At 34.0% G+C, this 19,570-nt stretch overlaps 1 protein-coding gene across 2 annotated transcripts in view; it reads right to left on the bottom strand.

The window, feature by feature from the left end:
- The window catches only part of LOC149784177 (death domain-containing protein 1-like), a 78,657-nt gene that overhangs the window by 35,161 nt on the left and 23,926 nt on the right, over nt 1-19,570 (bottom strand). For both annotated transcript variants that reach the window (XM_089932250.1, XM_089932249.1), the window contains exon 2: nt 984-1,370. In XM_089932250.1, the coding sequence (XP_089788376.1) occupies nt 984-1,329 (346 nt within the window). In that variant the 5' untranslated portion in view covers nt 1,330-1,370. The remainder of the gene's footprint in view (nt 1-983; nt 1,371-19,570) is intronic.

Genomic DNA, 19,570 nt, shown 5'->3' with positions numbered 1-19,570 from the left:
AAAGAAGCGTGTTATGATAGGGTCTGTTTTTTTCGTCACGATGTAGAACATAAATCGACAATATTTCACTCAAATCTATTGTTTTTGTCTGCACGGAAAGGACTTCAAACCATTACACTTATAAAATGTCCTTGCTAATGATATGTAAAGTTAAGATAGAAAAGTTACGTATGGTGCTTGCGATAATGGTAAGAAATCTTTTAGATTGTTTGGGACATGCATTATTTGCATTGCAACGTCATGCCCACACACATAGGTAAAGTATGCAAAGTCTCTACCTTAATCATTAATTTACTGACATTATTCCATATAAAATTCAACATTTCCAACATACAATGCAATGACCAATATTTTCGTGAAGTAATAAACACAGTTAGTGCCGGCATTTTGCTGATATATTTGATTTTACCACTCTTTTATGTGTTATGCACAAATGTTGGTGATAATGTACATTAGAAATGTATTATGTTTGAACATAATTTAATCTCACCTGGATGGATAATTTTGTTCAGGTTAGCGCTCATAATATTCTAAGCAAATAAAATGAAACAGATATTACATTCAGACTTGTAATGCAAAATCAATATGAATACCCTGCTTCTATATATGTAGGACACCATTCTTCCATGGATTGTTTATAAATAAAATAAGCTCCTGGGTACGAATACCGCATTTACAAAATTTTGCTTAACGCAATGTTATTCAACCATTATACTGGTAAACATTACATTGCCACGCAGTGAATTAGCCACAACCCACAATGCGCACGCTTTGAAATTAGAGTATGGAAATAATGTATATATATATATATATATATATATATATATATATATATATATATATATATATATATATATATATATATTCTAATCAAAAACAGAGAATATTTGCTTAATGTCATCCTAGTGTTTCAGTGTTAGCTAAGTTCATTTTCGGCTCAGTCAAGTTTATGTTTTATACATAGACACAGTAATATCACTTACCAGTTGAACTGAACTTCAATGTAATACCAACTGAATTTGACATCCCTTCATTTTCCCTCTTACTAGATGTAGTAGTAATACTGTTCAGTGTTTCTCTCAACCTCTCCTGAACTGTGTTTGTTGAATTAACCAGTGTCACACGCAATTGTTTTAGGTTTTTGTTTATTTCTACAGCATACTCTGCAATTGGTGTTATTGTAGCCGCTGCGTGATCAATTATAAATGTACAGTTCTTTGCAAAATCATTCCGATGCTTTTCGTCTTCAAATTTCCCTGGAAAGATCGATAAACCTTGTGCATTTTGAATTTCCTGTCTTACAAGACTCAGTGCTTTGATGTCCTCCATGTATGCTTGGTAAGTACATATAACAGCTCAAGAATTCTTTCCTGAAAAATATACATATTGAGTTATTGTCGAGTTCAGACATCTCCAACACACATAAACTCTATATATACGTGTGTTTGTCGGTCTGTCTCAGTCTGTCACTCCATATATATAGAGATATAGGGGGCTTTATATAGTAGTACCTTTGTTGTCTATCAGCGGCATTCTCTGAGTGGACTGAGACACTGGTCGTCATCCATCTCCCAAATCTATCACGTCCGCCTCCAAGAAGGAATTTCTTGGCATACTCCGGTACACCGCTTCAGCTGGCGGGCGAAACGACGCTGAGGGATGATGTTAACACTTCATCAATAGACGTATGAACGTGTGCAGGGGAGTCACCGGCTATGGCGAAAGGTCTCTACATATCAACGGTCAAGTGTTCGGGACCCAGACGCACCATAGGCATTAGTGGACTGCGGCTGTGGCCGACCAGCTATGGTTCGAAATATTAGGGAAGTTATGGTTGGCCATCTGCCTATAAATCTATCTATCTATCTATCTATCTATATATATATATATATATATATATATATATATATATATATATATATATATATACATCTATATATATCTATCTATATATGTATCCATCTATATATCTCTATCTATGTATATATGTATCCATCTATAAATATATAAATAAATAAATATATATATATATATATATATATATATATATATATATATATATATATATATATATATATATATATATATATATATATATATATATATATATATATATATATATATATATATATATATATATATATATATATATATATATATATATATATATATATATATATATATATATATATATATATATATCAGCATTGAAAGTCATATTTTCAAAGTTATCAGACTTCTTATGACTCATTGGTCTTAACCTAAAGAACGGAAAGAAGAAAAGTCAATACAATAACAACGCGCTGAATGGACTACTTCTTTATTTATGCCAACTGAAAATAAGTTACACATACGTACATGGACGTCTTTTTATTTTGTCCAGTCAGAGGACAGTATTCCATTTAGCGGTATCTCACTTGCATCTAAAGCGTGCGCGATAACAGCCATGTCGATCAGTAGCGTGGGAAAATTATTTGGCATTACTTGAAGGTAAGATATTAAGTCAGAATTTTGACAGGGATACACAGTCGAATGCCTGGGTTAATATTGGTACTAAACTTATAGGAACGTTTCAAGTCCTAAACATGTTATTACTCTATTGTTCATGATTCTACCTTTTGGGAATATACATGGCGAAGCCATAACACAATAGTAGTTAAAACAATGCATATATTTTTTATATTCATGTATTTCCGGCATGATTTCGAATATAATGTTAGGTTTGCACTAACGGTGTTGATGTAGTTGTTCGAAATTTAAATATTAAACACACACACACAAATAATACATAAACCAGGTCTTACAGTTTCCATTTTGTTATAAATATGTCATTGCCGGTATGAGTTCATATATGGGTCACCCTAGAGTCAGATGGGAATTTTGTTTTAAAAATTACGCCATACTGTTGGTATACATAATAATCACTCTAGAGCCAAACGGGACTTAGACAATGTGTTCCTGGAGTCAAACGGGAATTTAATATTTTGAGAACAATGATATTATTTTTTTTGCGTTAAAATCCAATACGCCACATTTACAATCCAGCTACCTGTTTTGTTTTTAGTATAATACACACGTACCATAATCCTGCGACCGCCGTTTGATCACTATCCAAAGTCACACTCTACATTCCAGCTTTGTGACCAAAATATGCTGTCCAACGTGAAGATATGACGACGACCGATTAGGGGTCATGTTATGATGATCTTTGAATTAGCCAATATAAATGCAGCTTTCAAAAACATGACAGTGAATCAAATCAATTAGTACACAAATATATTCATTATCTACATTGTTCAGTTTCCAAACGCAGATATATAAGACTTCGTCTGACTGTCTGATAAAATTAGTGATTATGGTAATAACATGTTACCAGAACATCACCCCTATGTGTTCACTGTCAGATCTTCACGTACAATAGTGTGGATTTGATCTTAATCAATTGAAAATGTTCATTTATCAGAGGTCAAGGTCACGGTCATGTATTGGAAACAATATATTTTCCGAGTCAAATATACCCCAGTAATATGTTATGAAGAATTATAAGCCATTTATGTCAACAGTTTTCATAACACTTGTTGGTGATTCGGCCAATCCCATTCTTATAACAATAGTAAGGGAATCTGGAGAGTTTTATTTTCTCGGAATACTGTATTAGCAATACCCTGCCTTTGCTTGAGAAGTCTGATGATGATGAACGTGTTCTTTTTTTGGATTAGAGTGCTTTCTGCTTCGTATTCCTTTCCATAACGTTAATTTATCTTCACTCCTAGTTTCATGACCAACGACGATCAGCTTTGTGATTTCCTTACCCACTGAGGATGTTTTTTTATTGCAAAGCAGCAACTGAGCTGGAGAAAAGGCTGTGGTTAATCCACTTCTAACTGGCCAGGCTTGTTTGGGTAAGAAAGTTGATCATATCGGAAAGGAAAGTACTTATCAATACCCTGATAGTGCCGTTACTAAATATATTACAAAAAGCGCTGTTGACAAAGATGTTGTTTTTCAAGAAATTATACATTTGGCTGACCAATGCAATAGTCAGAGTTTTTATGAGGACATTTGCTCATATTACTGATCAATACAGAGTTATTGATCATTTTGATCATATTATAACTACTCATTTTATTTTTTCTAATCAGGCTGACAAATGACATTCACTTGTGTTCGAGAAGGAATAATATCGTGATATATCCTGTTTGTTTCAGGAGGACGACACCATGTTGACACTTCATGATTGTTGGCATTCCAGAATATTCTTGGATCGGAAATTTTGATTCAGTTCATAATTATAATTTGTTTTCTTCCTTTTAGAACAATGATAATTAAATTCTTTGTTAAGTTTTACTAAACATGTCAGTTTTTCTTCTTTATATGACATATTGTATCACCATATAGTTGTACGTTACCTATACAGGTGACAACCCGTTTTCCAAGATGAGTTAGAGCTCATATAACATGAAATTGCATATGTATGCATGTGAACTGTGGATTATATCACATGAAAGTTATCAATATGTATAAATGCAAGATGATAGTAAGGCAGAGTAAAATATTGTAAATTAAATTGGCAACCAACACAATATCACTCTTACCACTGTATTTGAAAACCACGTCTTTGTGATTGTGACATGATAATTACAATGAACAGCGCTTGTTCTTGGTATATATACAAACTTCTTTTTTTATTTTGAAAGGAAATTAATCGACTTGTAATGTCTTCAAATCAACAAAACCCTGGTTTCGTATATGAGCATTTAGTTGTCAGTGGTTTTCTATTTCCACCAACACAAACTTGAACTCAGCATGCTAATTAGCTGATCCTCAATAGCCAGCGATCATAGTTAGCAATCTTACTGAAACTATTTTCTGCTCCTAAGCAAAGTTCGGAATAGAAACCTGTTCAAGAGTGCAGCCATAACGATATAATTGTACCCGCACCATCTGCGACACTGGTTCCTTTTAATACAGATGACAATACCACTTAGAGTAGCTATAATAGGTAATGTGGTTGCGATTCATATCACACTCAAACCAAATGTTGTTTTCGGGTCAGTTCCACAAATGGCATGTCACACATGTTAAATGCACCAGTTCTATCTTAACGATTCAAAAGCTTACGTGGATCAATGTCAGCAACGATGTGGCTAGTAAATTCAGAAAACGCTACCTTGGCGGGAAATCTGCTCAGATTTTCATGTTAAGCACACTTTACATTGATTATGTAATTTGCTGGGATGGTGAACGCAATACAGTTCTTTAACAGCAACATGGCCACATATTGACCCATATGACATAAATTGCCACAGCAGAGTTGAATAAAATAATGGCCGTTTGTCTGGGTTATAGTCAAGGATTCTAGCTCCATGGGTTAAATAACACTGGTCAACAGTGAAATCATTACTGACTTGAAAAGGCCCTAATCTGTAGTATTTTGGTGTGCCGAACACGAATATAACCGTGAAAAATTTGTATTGGCTCTCGTTTTGAAGATATTCATATACCTCATTTTCTATGTTTCACTGTGTAAATTTCTCCAGTAGGACTGCAGCAACATCCGGAATAATGATGTAACATTGCATAATACCATCATGCTCACATCATCCACAGTTGATTGCATCATTTTCTGATGCAATGCAATACTAATGCCATGCGGCTGCTGAAGTAAGTTGACGTCAGCAGTGTACTATACATGTGTAGGCCTATTATACTAATGCCAGGCGGCTGCTGAAGCTGACGTAAGCAGTGTACTATATAAAGCGCAATCAGATAGGTTCAGCATTTAAAATATTTTAGACGTTGTGCGAGACAGTTCAAGCTACTGTTACATAAAACTTATTATTTTATCCATTTACGTACAATAAAGAACAGTAATGCCTCGAAAGTGTGTTAATACCGCGGACAATTTTTGCTATATTTGTGGGGAAGTGACATTTGCCAACCAGAAGAAAAGTATCAATTCTCAAGTGAAGAAGGCATATCATCTTTACTTCGGATGCAAGGTTGGTGACCAAGACAAGCCTTGGGCTCCGCATATATGCTGTGCTACATGTACAACACAGCTTTCACAGTGGTTGAATTGCAAAAGGTCATCAATGCCGTTTGCAGTCCCAATGGTGTGGAGAGAGCCAAGCAACCACCTAAATGACTGTTACTTCTGCTTGGTTCCTCCTCTTTCCGGCGGAATAACGAAGCGAAAGAAGTCGAGAATAGTCTACCCAAACATTCCGTCTGTTTATTGAGACCAGTTCCACATGGTGAGGGACTTCCTATTCCAGAACCTCCAGCAGAATATGCTCTTGATTCATCTGACGAAGACAAAGGTGAGTCGACCTGTTCTTCTCCTGGTCCATCAGCATGCAGTGATCCAGATTTTCACTGTGGTGCATCATCAACCCCACACAGAATAACACAGGAAGAACTAAATGACCTGATTCGTGATTTGGACTTATCAAAGAACAAGGCAGAATTGCTAGGATCAAGACTCCAACAATGGAATCTTCTAGAAGAAGATGTCACAATTACTGTATATCGAAAGCGCCACCAGCAATTGGAGCCTTTCTTCAGAAAGGAAAGTAATCTGATATTCTGTTCCGATATTGAGGGCCTCATGAATGCTTTAAAAATCATTCATGACCCACAAGAATGGAGACTATTTGTGGACTCTTCGAAACTGAGTCTCAAGGCTGTGCTTTTGCACAATGGAAACATTCTTCCATCTATTCCAGTAGCGTATGCTGTCCACATGAAAGAGACATACGATAACTTAAGGCAGCTACTGAATTCCATTGAGTATAACAAGTACAGCTGGCACCTCTGTGGTGATTTGAAGGTAGTTGCCCTTTTAATGGGACTGCAGCAAGGATATACAAAATACATGTGTTTCTTATGCGAGTGGGATAGCCGAGCAAGGGAAATGCACTACATGAGGAAGGAATGGACTCACAGGCAGAATGTAGCCATTGGAGAGAAGAATATCCAACACCCAGCTCTGGTTGAGGCTCAGAAAATCTTGCTACCACCCCTTCACATCAAACTAGGTTTGATGATGAACTTCGTGAAAGCCATTGACCGGACTTTGCCAGCATTCCGATACCTGCATGAAAAATTCCCTCGACTCAGCGAAGCAAAGATTAAAGAGGGAGTTTTTGTGGGTCCTCAGATTCGAGAGCTTTTCAAAGATGACCGGTTCAACAACTTGCTGGAAGGTGACGCGAAACAAGCATGGAATGCTTTTCGCCTAGTTTCTACAAACTTCCTCGGAAATGTTAGGGCAGAAAACTATAAGGAACTAGTAGAAGACATGTTGATGAAGTATAAGAAACTTGGCTGCAATATGTCTCTAAAGATTCACTTCCTTCATTCCCATTTGGATTTCTTTCTTAGCAACTGTGGTATTGTTAGTGATGAACACGGCGAACGTTTTCATCAAGATATCGCAACAATGGAACAAAGATACCAGGGAAAATGGTCCACTACAATGCTGGCTGACTACTGCTGGACACTCCTCAGAGATGCTCCCGAACAGCTGTACAAGAGACAGGCGAAGAAATCTAAGATGTAGTCAATGACTTGATTTTTTATAGGTAGGCTATTACAGTTGACCTTTTACTATTGGAATGCATTTCGTTATGTAAACATTAATTTCTTGCAGATTACAAAAAAACTAGAGCCAATTTTGCAATTTGACTGTCATATTCGTGTTCAGCACATAAAAATTGATAAGAATTGACTAATTTTATTTCAGTAACATGACTTTTGTAAAAATTTGTTGTCCAGTGTAATCAACAATTGTAAGCGGTGGTACAAACCAACACAAATTAAAGTATAAAATACATTTGGGTGTTAGTATGTATGTTACCCAATGCGTTCTAGGTTCCGTTGTAAAATTTAGGTTAACATTGCCATTTTGCATTACTTGTGGAATCCTGGGCTCATGTTCACCCGCATAAAGACACCTCTAAAATGTTTGGTTTTACCATTGGTAATGGTAATAAAATAGGTGAATTGAACTATATGTTCAACTTTTGTATTTATTGATACTGGTATATCAAGGAAAATCTTTCCATAATCGCAAATTTCATCAAAAAGTTTGTTTTAGTTTTTTTTTTTTACTCAGGGTCAGGGTCATTAAATGCAATCGCTTCAACCCTGGTTATTACTTCATCAACATATGTGTTTCCTTAACAGTATTAGCGTTACCAGGGATTTTTATTGACATATACGTGAGCGAATCTTTGTTGGAGTGCACAGTAATACTCAAGAACATAATCGAAATGTCGGCAAAGCTGGCTAGATGGTTTAAATTGGATGCCACATTTAAGACACTTATACCAAAATGTCATGCAATCAAATGTAATTTACGGTATATGTATGGCAAGTTCTTCGTAATAGTTAACATTTCCCAAGGTCAATACCTCTATAGCCATTATACACCAATGCCACTGAACTTTATATATTTACAAATCGTATTCTAACATACTTAATCATTTGTGCTTTCATAAAAGTCATACTTTAATTTCTAATTGTTGTTTTGGGATTAACGCCAATGTTTAGCACATTATAATATATAAATAGCGACCAGATGAAGTACCTAGGTAAAGCCCGATAAGAACATCCAACCCATGGAAAGCTACTGACAACTTTCTCACATATACACACTGGCTAAGCCTGTGGCGTTAACCCATGCAAATGTGTAATGGCAATGATCAGTAATGGTGACCCATTTAAACCAGTTGGTTTCATTGGGCCCCACTTTTTTTAAATAATGGTTTACGTATTATCAAACATATGTGGGCCTCAGCATACACATGTGGTCTTCAAAGTACTCGCAGTGGACAGTATTCGAGTATATGGCCATTTGCTGTAAAATACACCGCTGTGAAAGTAATTTGCAAACCTGATCTAGTGCATTTTGAAAAACAGTTTTACACCGGTCTGTCAAATATAATGTTATGTCTGAATATAAATTTCTTTAATTCAGTATCTGATCACTACATGCTGATTATCATGATCACATATTATACCAATACGTAAATGACCACCTCTTGTTTAATTATATTTGATGTTCTTCATGTCAAGCACAGCTTGTATATTGACACTATAGCTTGTCTTTTTGCCGGTGAATATATTTCCACAAAACTTGTATATAGGCATCATTTACATATATTCTTCATCGACGAAAAAAGTATCATATTCATGTAAAAGTGTTGTTCGTAATACAATAAAGCAATTTTAAAGACATATATCTCTAATTATTTCATTCTTGATGATGTTCACGCTTAGGCTACTATATTCATTTACTGTGTTCAATGTCATCACTATCATTATCATTGCAGTATTTATTCATTTTGTGTTGTCTAAATGGTAACTACTTTTGTTTTTTCTGAATGACATAAAAATAAGGACTTTCCATGATTTTTTTTTTCCCCACGTCATGTTTATCGGAACATCATTGCTACCCCTAGACAATTCCTAAGTTGAATACATTATCAATATGTCCAGGCTATGACTTTAAGAAGTCTCTCACTAAGCTTTATGATACATTTATGTCACACAGTAATTTAATATTGTTCTGTAACATTGTACACAATTCACTGGTCTGGTAAAATTATACCACAATTTGATATATCAATACATTCTTTCAAAATGCTACACAGATCAATATGTGACTTTTTGATATTTATATCTATATATATATATATATATATATATATATATATATATATATATATATATATATATATATATATATATATATATATATATATATATATATATATATATAGTGCGATAAATGTTTAATATAAAAGTAGTCACCGCTGCGGCTGGTATACAATACTTTCAGACTAAATCTGCCATAGAAAAAAAAATCATTATAGTGGTGATCAATAGTCTTATTTCTGCAGTTACGCAAGAATTTTAGTGTAGCCATAATCAATAATATAGGCCATATTGAAAACATGTTCTGTGTGTAATGCTGTGGTGGTCACTGTCTTTACCGTACATGCAGTGATGCATATAAGGGTCATAATGAAACATTGCTTATACAAGTAAAGTCATGAAAACCTTCTTGTCCATCTTTTTCTGAAAAGACTTTGTCACACACGTTGCATGTGTACCTGGACTCAACTGATCAACTTTTTTCGTTTGGTTCATAAGTCAGTGACTGGTGGTAAGACTGAAGAAAAGATCGATGAACATGGGAAAATCACATATGTGAAGGAAAACAAATATCTGATTGATGAGAAAGAAAACGTAACCAAAATTGAAAGAAAGAAATGAAAGAGCGTGTCATGTTTTTGTTCAATAAATAAAGAAGCCTTTCACAAATAACCATATTTAATAATAACAATAAGCTTCTCTAACTCAAAACCATGAAATAAACATGCAGGTTTTTAAACCGAAAGATATTTACAAGGTTAGTGTGTCAGATTAATATAGCAGTTACCGAAGGATACACGACAATGGACGAAAGGCAATACCAAAGCACAAATAAAAGACGTTAATATCACAAGGTCACTTTGCTTTGCAGCCAAGTTATGCAAAGCAAGGGATACTTCAATAAATGATACTCCACTGGCCAAATTGAATTTCCAGGAACCAAATTATGTTTCTTTTTGCTAACTCGTGGGGGTGGAAACTATGATCATTATTATGGAGGTAGAACACAATTTTCAAAATGGACACAATAACAACCATAATATATGCAAGATTGGGGCCATTTGTAACGTTACGTTTTAAGGTGAAAATCCTATGTTGATATGACCATTCATTTAGGAAAAGTAGAAAAACAAGATAGTCATTGTAGTAATCATAATGTCTGTGCAGATTTGCATCATTTAAGACCAATGTAAAGCCATATGTCTTGCACTTTAGTAGCTTGACCATCTAAAACCAAACAAGCAGTCAAATCTTCCAAAATATAAATATACTTAAATACAATATTAACTCAAACAATGTGAGGGAATTCAAAATAACGTAAAATGTGTGAATTCCTAGTATTTAGTTAGTATTACCCTACCAGCTTATCAATAATCCCAAACAGTTCCAAAGTGTTCTGAATGAAGGTTATATAGTGCATATGAACTACCATGATAACACCACTGAATTTAACACATGTATTAATCCATAATTTTTTACTTCAATGTAATCCCATGATCATATATTATCACTTAAGTCATTGAAGGATTCGCATAATCTGATAGAATACGTTATATATTCAAGTCAATGAATACATTAACATAGTCTTCAAAGTACTAACTGTTTAAATTAAATATTATCAAATCTGCTATATCAAACGAACATATTATCACTAAATCGCATTTTCCTTTCTGACGTTTGCATAGCTGGAATAACTGAATCATATAATAAGTTGTGAATGTTTTCATTATATAGTAAATATATATGCAACAAAACAACAATATCTGAATCACAATAATTTCTCAAATAAGTAAGTCGATTATTTCACAATGCATGTAATGCAAACATTCATAATGTATCGGTCTCGTTCTGATCTTCTCAAATTACCGAACCTATCAAATGCAATGGCATTCATGTTAGCTCTCTACAAGGCAAATGCACTACTAATTCTTCACTGACTTAGTTGCTGATCTGATCTTAGCAATTTACATTGTTATGAATGAAATTCCTATAAGGTGCTGTACATGTACTTTACTATATTGCTAACTAGTCACTGAATTGCAATTAAAATAACTGTCATAGGCTCAAATTGCGTACATAAAACCTATATTATAATTTAAAAGATGATACAGAGAGCGGTAGCAATAATGAGGCATCCTAGAAAGTTTTCTGGAGAAAACCCATGCTGACGTGATGATCCATTAAAAAGTAGTAGTGATTACAAGCTGGCCACCATAGTGACCATATCATTTGTCAGATTTGCATCATTTTCATTCTGAAAATATTATACAACAAAATGATTTTTTTTTAGTGAAAATGCCACTATAACTTTCTTTTAAATGAAGAAGCCATGATATGATTTTATGATGGCTGCCATAGTGACCATAGTTGTCACTTCCACAAAGTTTTCATTTATGACCATTACAAGACTTTAGGTGAAGAGCAAATATCTATACAACTATCCATTCAGAAGAATGTAAAACAAGTTTCAAGATGGCTACAATGGTAGCCATGCTGATTGGAAGATCGGATATAATGTTATTTAGTTTCATATAGGCTTGACATAAGTCCTGTGGTGCAAAACCATATGTCAATACGGTTTTATATTTATGAGATGACGGTACCAAGATTTATATGATGACTGCCACATCAGTCGCATCTGACGTCAGATCTGCAACACAAACACTATAAATGATTGTTTTTTTAAAAAAAAAAAAAAAAAAAAAAAAACAATATGATATTATGACAATTCACCCAGACGTAGGAACAATCACATTTTCAAGAAGGCAGACATACTGACTGTCAGATCGGCACACCTTTCATTTAGGATTGACTATATAAAGACACCATACAAATCTTCTGGTAAAAACCCCAAGTTAATAATGTTAAGTTCAAGAATAGTTGCTATGAAAACTAATTGATCAGGGAGAAACTAAATTGCATTGATGACAATTCCACCCCCAACTAGCCTGGGCAAATGCAAATAATTCGCAGGCAAGATCATTTTTGCATGACTTGTTGATATTGAGTATGCTAGAAAAAACTGTGATAACATTTACTCGTCATCATCTGTGCTAGGTTATGGGCTAACGTATCTTAGAAATGCCCCGTCTCATATTGTTTATAAATAAATAGAAAAGGAACTCACATTCAAATCAACATAAAAATGCAATGCCAAAAAAGAAGTGCTTAGGTGGCATCATGATGCTTACACTTCGAAATACTGCAACGAATACATAATTTATATTTCATGTAATTGCAATCTTATTGAGAAATTTGAACATAATGAGCACATATTAAACACTGTTTCAACTCAGCTGTAATAGTTATCGTTAGATGTTCAAAGTATTTCATTATAACCAACTTTGTCAATGATGTGCCATGCTCCTTGAAAATAGATGATTCCATCAAGTCTTACAACTGCATACACCAGTTTTGTTCTCGGGACACGAAGACATTCAGTCATAGAAAGAGAGAAAGTCTTGGAAAGCATAATTGGAAAAGAGCTATATAGGTAAACCAGTGGGGAAAGAGAACAGACAACCAAGTTATGGCGGAAGACCAAAATGAGGATGGACATAAAGAAAAGAGGAAAATGAATACAGCGTCTCGGACCTTTCGCAAACACTGAATTTGGAAGGAGACACAAGCAGGTTGTGCCGGCATGCTGAGCAATGAGTTGTATTGTTCACTCGACTCTATGATCAAATTGGTTTTATCGGTATACCATAATGAATAATTGCATTTCTTATACATTTTGAAATTCTATTTCTAAGAGAATGTATATCATTTAGATGTAACGTTCAATTTCCTTTTGTTCATGTAATTGATTAAATTGCTATATTTTACATACAGCAGGACTGTATTGTTATATTTTATATTTCTGCTCAAATCTATATTATTCCATTCATTAATTTAATATTTTATATTTTGACATTTTTTACATTGTTATATGCTCAGTCCGGGAAATAACACCACGGTCGACCATCTCCTAGGTAACAATAACCAGCAAAAGCGCGTTGTAACAAGTGGGGCATTCATTCTCAACCAGTTAGTGTCCTTCGTATGACATACGTGAACTATTTACATGGTTTGGTGAGTATACATGTAGATAACCATTTTCAGTCGTTCAATCCTAACCACCTGAATATGATACCTAAAATTGATCAGTTATCCCGAAGGGCAAGATGATAAAATCGTTTGGTAACTACAGCTTGTATGAAGCCTAAATTATTCTGCAAACAAATATAACTAGCAGTCTGACATCTAGAAAACAGATGCACATATAATAGTAATACAAGGTTGTTGCACAAGAATTATAAGAATATATATTAAGGTTGTCAAGCATTGCTAAAAAGTACAACCTATATGTATCTAGTCCAGATGTTTCAAACTTATGGCGCATGGAACTATTCCCTGCAGATCGCAACGACATACGGAATGTGTTGTTGTTATAGGGTTTAATGCCGTTATTCGGCAAAATGGATGCTATACATCGCAGCAAGCATAAACGGTGAAGCAAGAACCCGGAAAAAACTCCAGAATTAACCACCAACCGACGAGAAGATACCGGCAAGCATTCAAACATACACACACTGGCCGAGCCTGAGAATCGAACCCACGCAGACTGAGGTGACATGGCAGTGATCCGGAAAGGTGAGCGCTTTAGACCACGGTGCCACTCTGGGCCCATGTAATACGTACAATAATTAATGATGCATTGTTTCCCACAGTCAGCCAGTTTGTTTCGCATTGGATTGTTACATCATTTATTTCTTGTTTCCATCAATTCAACTGGCTACCATCTTGCATGTGTTTAAATGTATTAATCTCTGAATTTCAATATATGTCGAAACTCATTAGTGTTTGACTTTAAATCTTGAAGCTATCCAAATGTCAGGCTTAATGTAGTTTTACGATCATCTATGGCAATTGAATATTGTATAAACAGCTCACTAGTTGAGAGTTTCCTTACTCACATCTGTGATTCGAGCAAATGAAATGATGATACCAATTAGTGCAGCAAAGTACTGATTAAAAACTATCAACACTTAATTATCATTATCATGGAGAAAATCAATTGCAACTAGTTTATCACTGTAAAAATATTTCAATACAAATCAGGGATATAACAACAATGTTTCTGTGTTTTCAAAACAGATTAATTGGAAGATCCGACTCGCACCTTTTTATACTTGGTTATACGAAATAAAAGAAATATAGTGCAGCACCCATTTCAGTTACCTTTCTTGATCTAACTTTTGTTGTCTCTTGCTGAGAGTATAATGTGCAAATATAAGAGCAACTCATGATTAACGACTAATTTGCATGTACAAAAATGCAGTAAATAACAACATCAACAATTTCTCAACTATAACAACACATAATAATATTACTAAAATAAAATAACAAGAGTCCCACAAATGGACTGATGATTTACTGTGCGATAAAAATTTCCAGGGATTTAATACAATACCATTCTGTATGTCACGACTAAATTGACTGATATACATATGTATATTAGTTTTTAAATTGTTTTCGATCATTTGTTGTAAAGAACATCCTACATAGTAATTTTGTCTGTTAGTCTTTGCCTGAAATTTAAGATACTGTAATTTTGTTTGTAAACATGTTTACTTGGATGTGAATTCATAACATTGGTATTCACCACTGAAAACATGGTATACCTCCCCTTTTCTTGACAGCTTAGTGCCTAAAGTAACGTAAATCATGCCAATCCACCACTCCTCATATCACCGATTTGTAACTAATCAGATATAAACCAGAAGTTAGCAGTATAAAAAATGTACTATGTGAACCAATGATTTTCACAAAAGTATATGAAATTTATCATTCACTAATGAAAAATGTATTTCCTTTCTCATGATAATGATATCCAATTTGGAATTACCAATGTTTAATCATCGATGGCAGATCTAGACGGGGCTAGATGGATAATGTGTTGCTTGTCTTGAAGGTGCAGTGATCATTTTTCACAATGATCATTCATCATTTGTTTAATTTGAAATTATGTGTCACACGTTTTGAGTTGATAATGGAAATCACCAATATATGTGATACCAGTGGACTCCATCATGGCAGGCCAATCATATGAATATGGCAGTGCAAATCCAGAAACAAAGGTCATTCACCAGAAGCAGTGACCAAGTGAGCCAGTAATTATCCTAGATTATTTTAATAATCACTCCTACAAAAAAATAAAAGAACAGGTGCTATTTGAACGATGGGGTTCTAGTATATGGTGATATACTGTTTAATTAACTGTGTAGTTGGTAATGAATGCCAAGAAACGATAAAGTCTAACAGTGGGTTTTAAAGTGTCACATGGCTAAAATGATAGCGCAGTGGGGACGTTACCATACGTTTGGGCCCAATGAGAACATAGATCACCTTGAATTGTTAAATATATCAAGCAAATACATTTACTGTGCTTTTCCAATGATAAGCCTTATTGTGATGGACATTTTGGGCATCAAATTAGCACAGTTTTCATATAAGACTAACTGGACATAATAATAAGGCATATGGTGAAATCCCCATTTCATTAATAATTTCTGTTTAAGTAGAGATAGGATAGCAACTTGTTAACTTGGCTGAACCATTTTAATTAAGGTTCAGAAATATATCTTAAGAAGTCGTTTGGTGAATAACCCATGTTGGCACACACATCCATGACAAATGAGTAGAAATAACAACATTTTAAAAATATATTATCAGTACCACTGTCATTGAAGCCTAATATGGTTTTAGTGAAATATTCATTCTGATATGATCATGCACTCAGAATTAACGATGACAAGACATACAATATCTCTAATGTAGTGGTGATATTGGATATCATAGTATCACCATTTTAGTTAGGACCAACAAGACATTATACAAAGTCTCTTTGTGAAAACCCAGTGTTGATATGGATATCCAATCAGAAGAAGCAGTAACATCAATATTGCTATGATGGATGTCATTTCGGCTATGATGTTACCATTTTATTAAGAACCAATTTACAACAGTAGAATTATTTTAGTGAAAACCAAATGTTGATATGACCATTCATTCAGGAGAAGTAACTATAACCATAATATCAAGACGGTCAGTGTCAGCCATATTGGTGGCACCATTTATATTAAGGACAATCTAAACGTCATGTGAAGTCTTTTAGTGAAAACAGAATGGTAACTGACAATCCATTCATTTATAGTGATAACACTATTTTTAATATCGCCACTGTATTCACCATATTTGATGTCAGAGCAGCACCTGTTAGTAGACTCTTGGATGAATGTGAATATAAAGTTTCATTACAATCCAATAACGGCGCTAGAAGCAACGACAACAAAAATGTGTTAAAACAAACAAACAATAGGCTACTGAAGACGGCCATCATACCATCCATGGTGTATGACCAGTACAGCTAAAATAAAAAACAATAGAATACATGTATCTGTTAGTTTAAAAACAAATTTAATAATTTAAAAAAAAGGTCTCTTGAGTTTAAAGAAAACGAAATATCGAAAGGAAAGCACACTCCCCTCGCTACTGGCTGTTACCTTGCTGGCCTTTAAGTTAAAAGAAGTTCACAAATACTCAACAGCCAAACAATACCATTTTTTATTTAACGAACTGAACTTGTGCATCAACATTTTTGTGATTAATGCGATCATTCCTTTGTAAAGCGAGTTCAGTTAAAAACGGTAATAATCAAAGGTTAAATTCCAGAATGTATGCCTGCAAAAGCATATAAGAAAAGGGTAGGGCAAGTCAAAATGGAGATAAAAAGGGCATTTTTTTTAAAAATCCAATCTCGTGCTACTCTAATTCCTCCTGGACATCCATCCTATGTGTTATCATCAAATTTGCAAATGAATTTAACTGAAGTGCATATTATTAGGCAAGCTTAGTTGTGAAATGTATATCTGAGGTAGATACGACAGTATTCACTATATAAAAAAGCCTCCATTATTGTATGTCCGTTTGGTTCTGGCTTCATCTAAGTAGAATTGTTTCTTGTCATAATATTTGTCCTGCTTTGTTCAGTCTCTACTGTATTACTCATAGGCTGAAGATGTTATATATGTGCCGTGTATTGTGCGCCTAATTTATAACTCATGAGTTTGTCTGGTCTATAGCATATGTTGCTACGTGCATTGCTATTACATGGCTTCATATGTTGTATTGGCTTTAAATAAATATCCTTGGTAGAACTTCCACAGAAGCTCCGAACTGGAGATTTAATACGTTTTGGCTTGAAAGGTTGGTATTTCATGTTTATTTTGATTTTTCATATTAATTTTAATTTGGATGAAAATATGGTATTTGTACACATTACACTCATGCATTGCAGAAACAAGCTATAAACAGTCTACTTGATACTGGAACTGGTCAATCAGTCGCTGCAACCAGTGCAATAATGCATGGCAGAGTAATGGGATTAAAGCTAACAGCAACAACAACACAACAAGTTGCTAATATAGTACCTTATTGTTTTAATCTGGAGATTGTAGGTCAAATGAGGGGTTTTGTTTACGTACTTGTATGCTTAGTAACAAAGAGATCTAACGTAGTTTATGAATACCTTATAGTATTTGATTACACATTAACATTCATTTAGTGAAGGTGAGCTAGAAAAGAAAAAACTGAACAAAAACTACTTATTAACTATCACATGAGTAAGTTTTTTGATATGTTATGGGTCTTGTTTAAATTGCTATGTTTTTGTTCAATAAATTTCAAGTTCAAGATTGAGACATCATAATTGACCTGTTCTTTCCTATCGCTTACACTAGTGTAATTCAACACTTGTTAAACATATTATGTGGCATATACGAACAACATCAAAAATGTTAAGATAAACTATATAAAGCAAGACACTGATGCTAATGAAAATCAACACGGCTGATATTGATCATGTATAAAGAGCAGCACCACCACTTGTTTATCAGATGATATACACATATATAAATGTACATTCCAAAGTATGTTTTGATATTGATCATGGAATTAAAATGGTTTAATAACAATTCCCCGGTTGAGAGAATAATTAAAGAATAACAAATGCGGGGATTTCGGGGCGAAATGATGAGCTGGTTTGAAGGTTTGCATGTTAAATTTAATCTTTTAACAAATGTTACAAAATGTAAGTAATAAAGGCTGAAGTAGAAATTCTTCAGAAAAGGGTCACTTATAAAGTTATGTAAAATCATAATGTGGTGCTGTGGTTGTGAACACTTAAAAGTATACCATGGCAAACAGACTAATTTGTAAAAAAGTTTAATGTTATCTCCGTAAACTGAAATATTAAAGAGTTTAAACACATGTGTGCTCTTTGAACGTGCATATGTGTCATGTTTACTTCATAAGTGCTTCAAAGTTACACGGGATGAACAGTTTCCATAAAATTGAATGCTTTTTCCACTATGATCCTTTTTAATTTCTAATTTTTATATTGATGTGCAGATTAGTCTTGCAATCATATATATCTTATTGTATTAATATCAAATAATTACTGAGTTGTTTATATTTAAATTGTTTAATGTTTTGTTAGACCTATTGTTCTCTGAATATGTACTCCTTTACTACTTATGTTTCTGCCATTAAAAACTATCCAGGACCACAATAACACATATTCGGTATAATTAAAGAAATGCTAACCTCATAATACAATCGAGGAAGTGTTTGGACAAATATGAAATTAAATGGAAAGAACAGATAGCATCAAGTTAGCCAATTCATTTCATGTTGTCACAAATTTCCGCAACTGTTGAACAAGGGCGCAAAAATGAGGTGGTCACTGTACAAAAAAATTTGCAAATTCAGTACAACCATACGGATGTGTGGTCTCCACAGTTTTTTTCATTTCTAGTTGCTTTACCATATGGTTTTGTAAATATAACTCACATTGTGGAAGGTA

This window comes from Sinohyriopsis cumingii, chromosome 14, assembly GCF_028554795.1.
Source record: "Sinohyriopsis cumingii isolate HCF-2022 chromosome 14, ASM2855479v2, whole genome shotgun sequence".
In the NCBI taxonomy this organism is placed as follows: domain Eukaryota; kingdom Metazoa; phylum Mollusca; class Bivalvia; order Unionida; family Unionidae; genus Sinohyriopsis; species Sinohyriopsis cumingii.
This window is presented reverse-complemented; position numbering and strand designations above follow the sequence as displayed.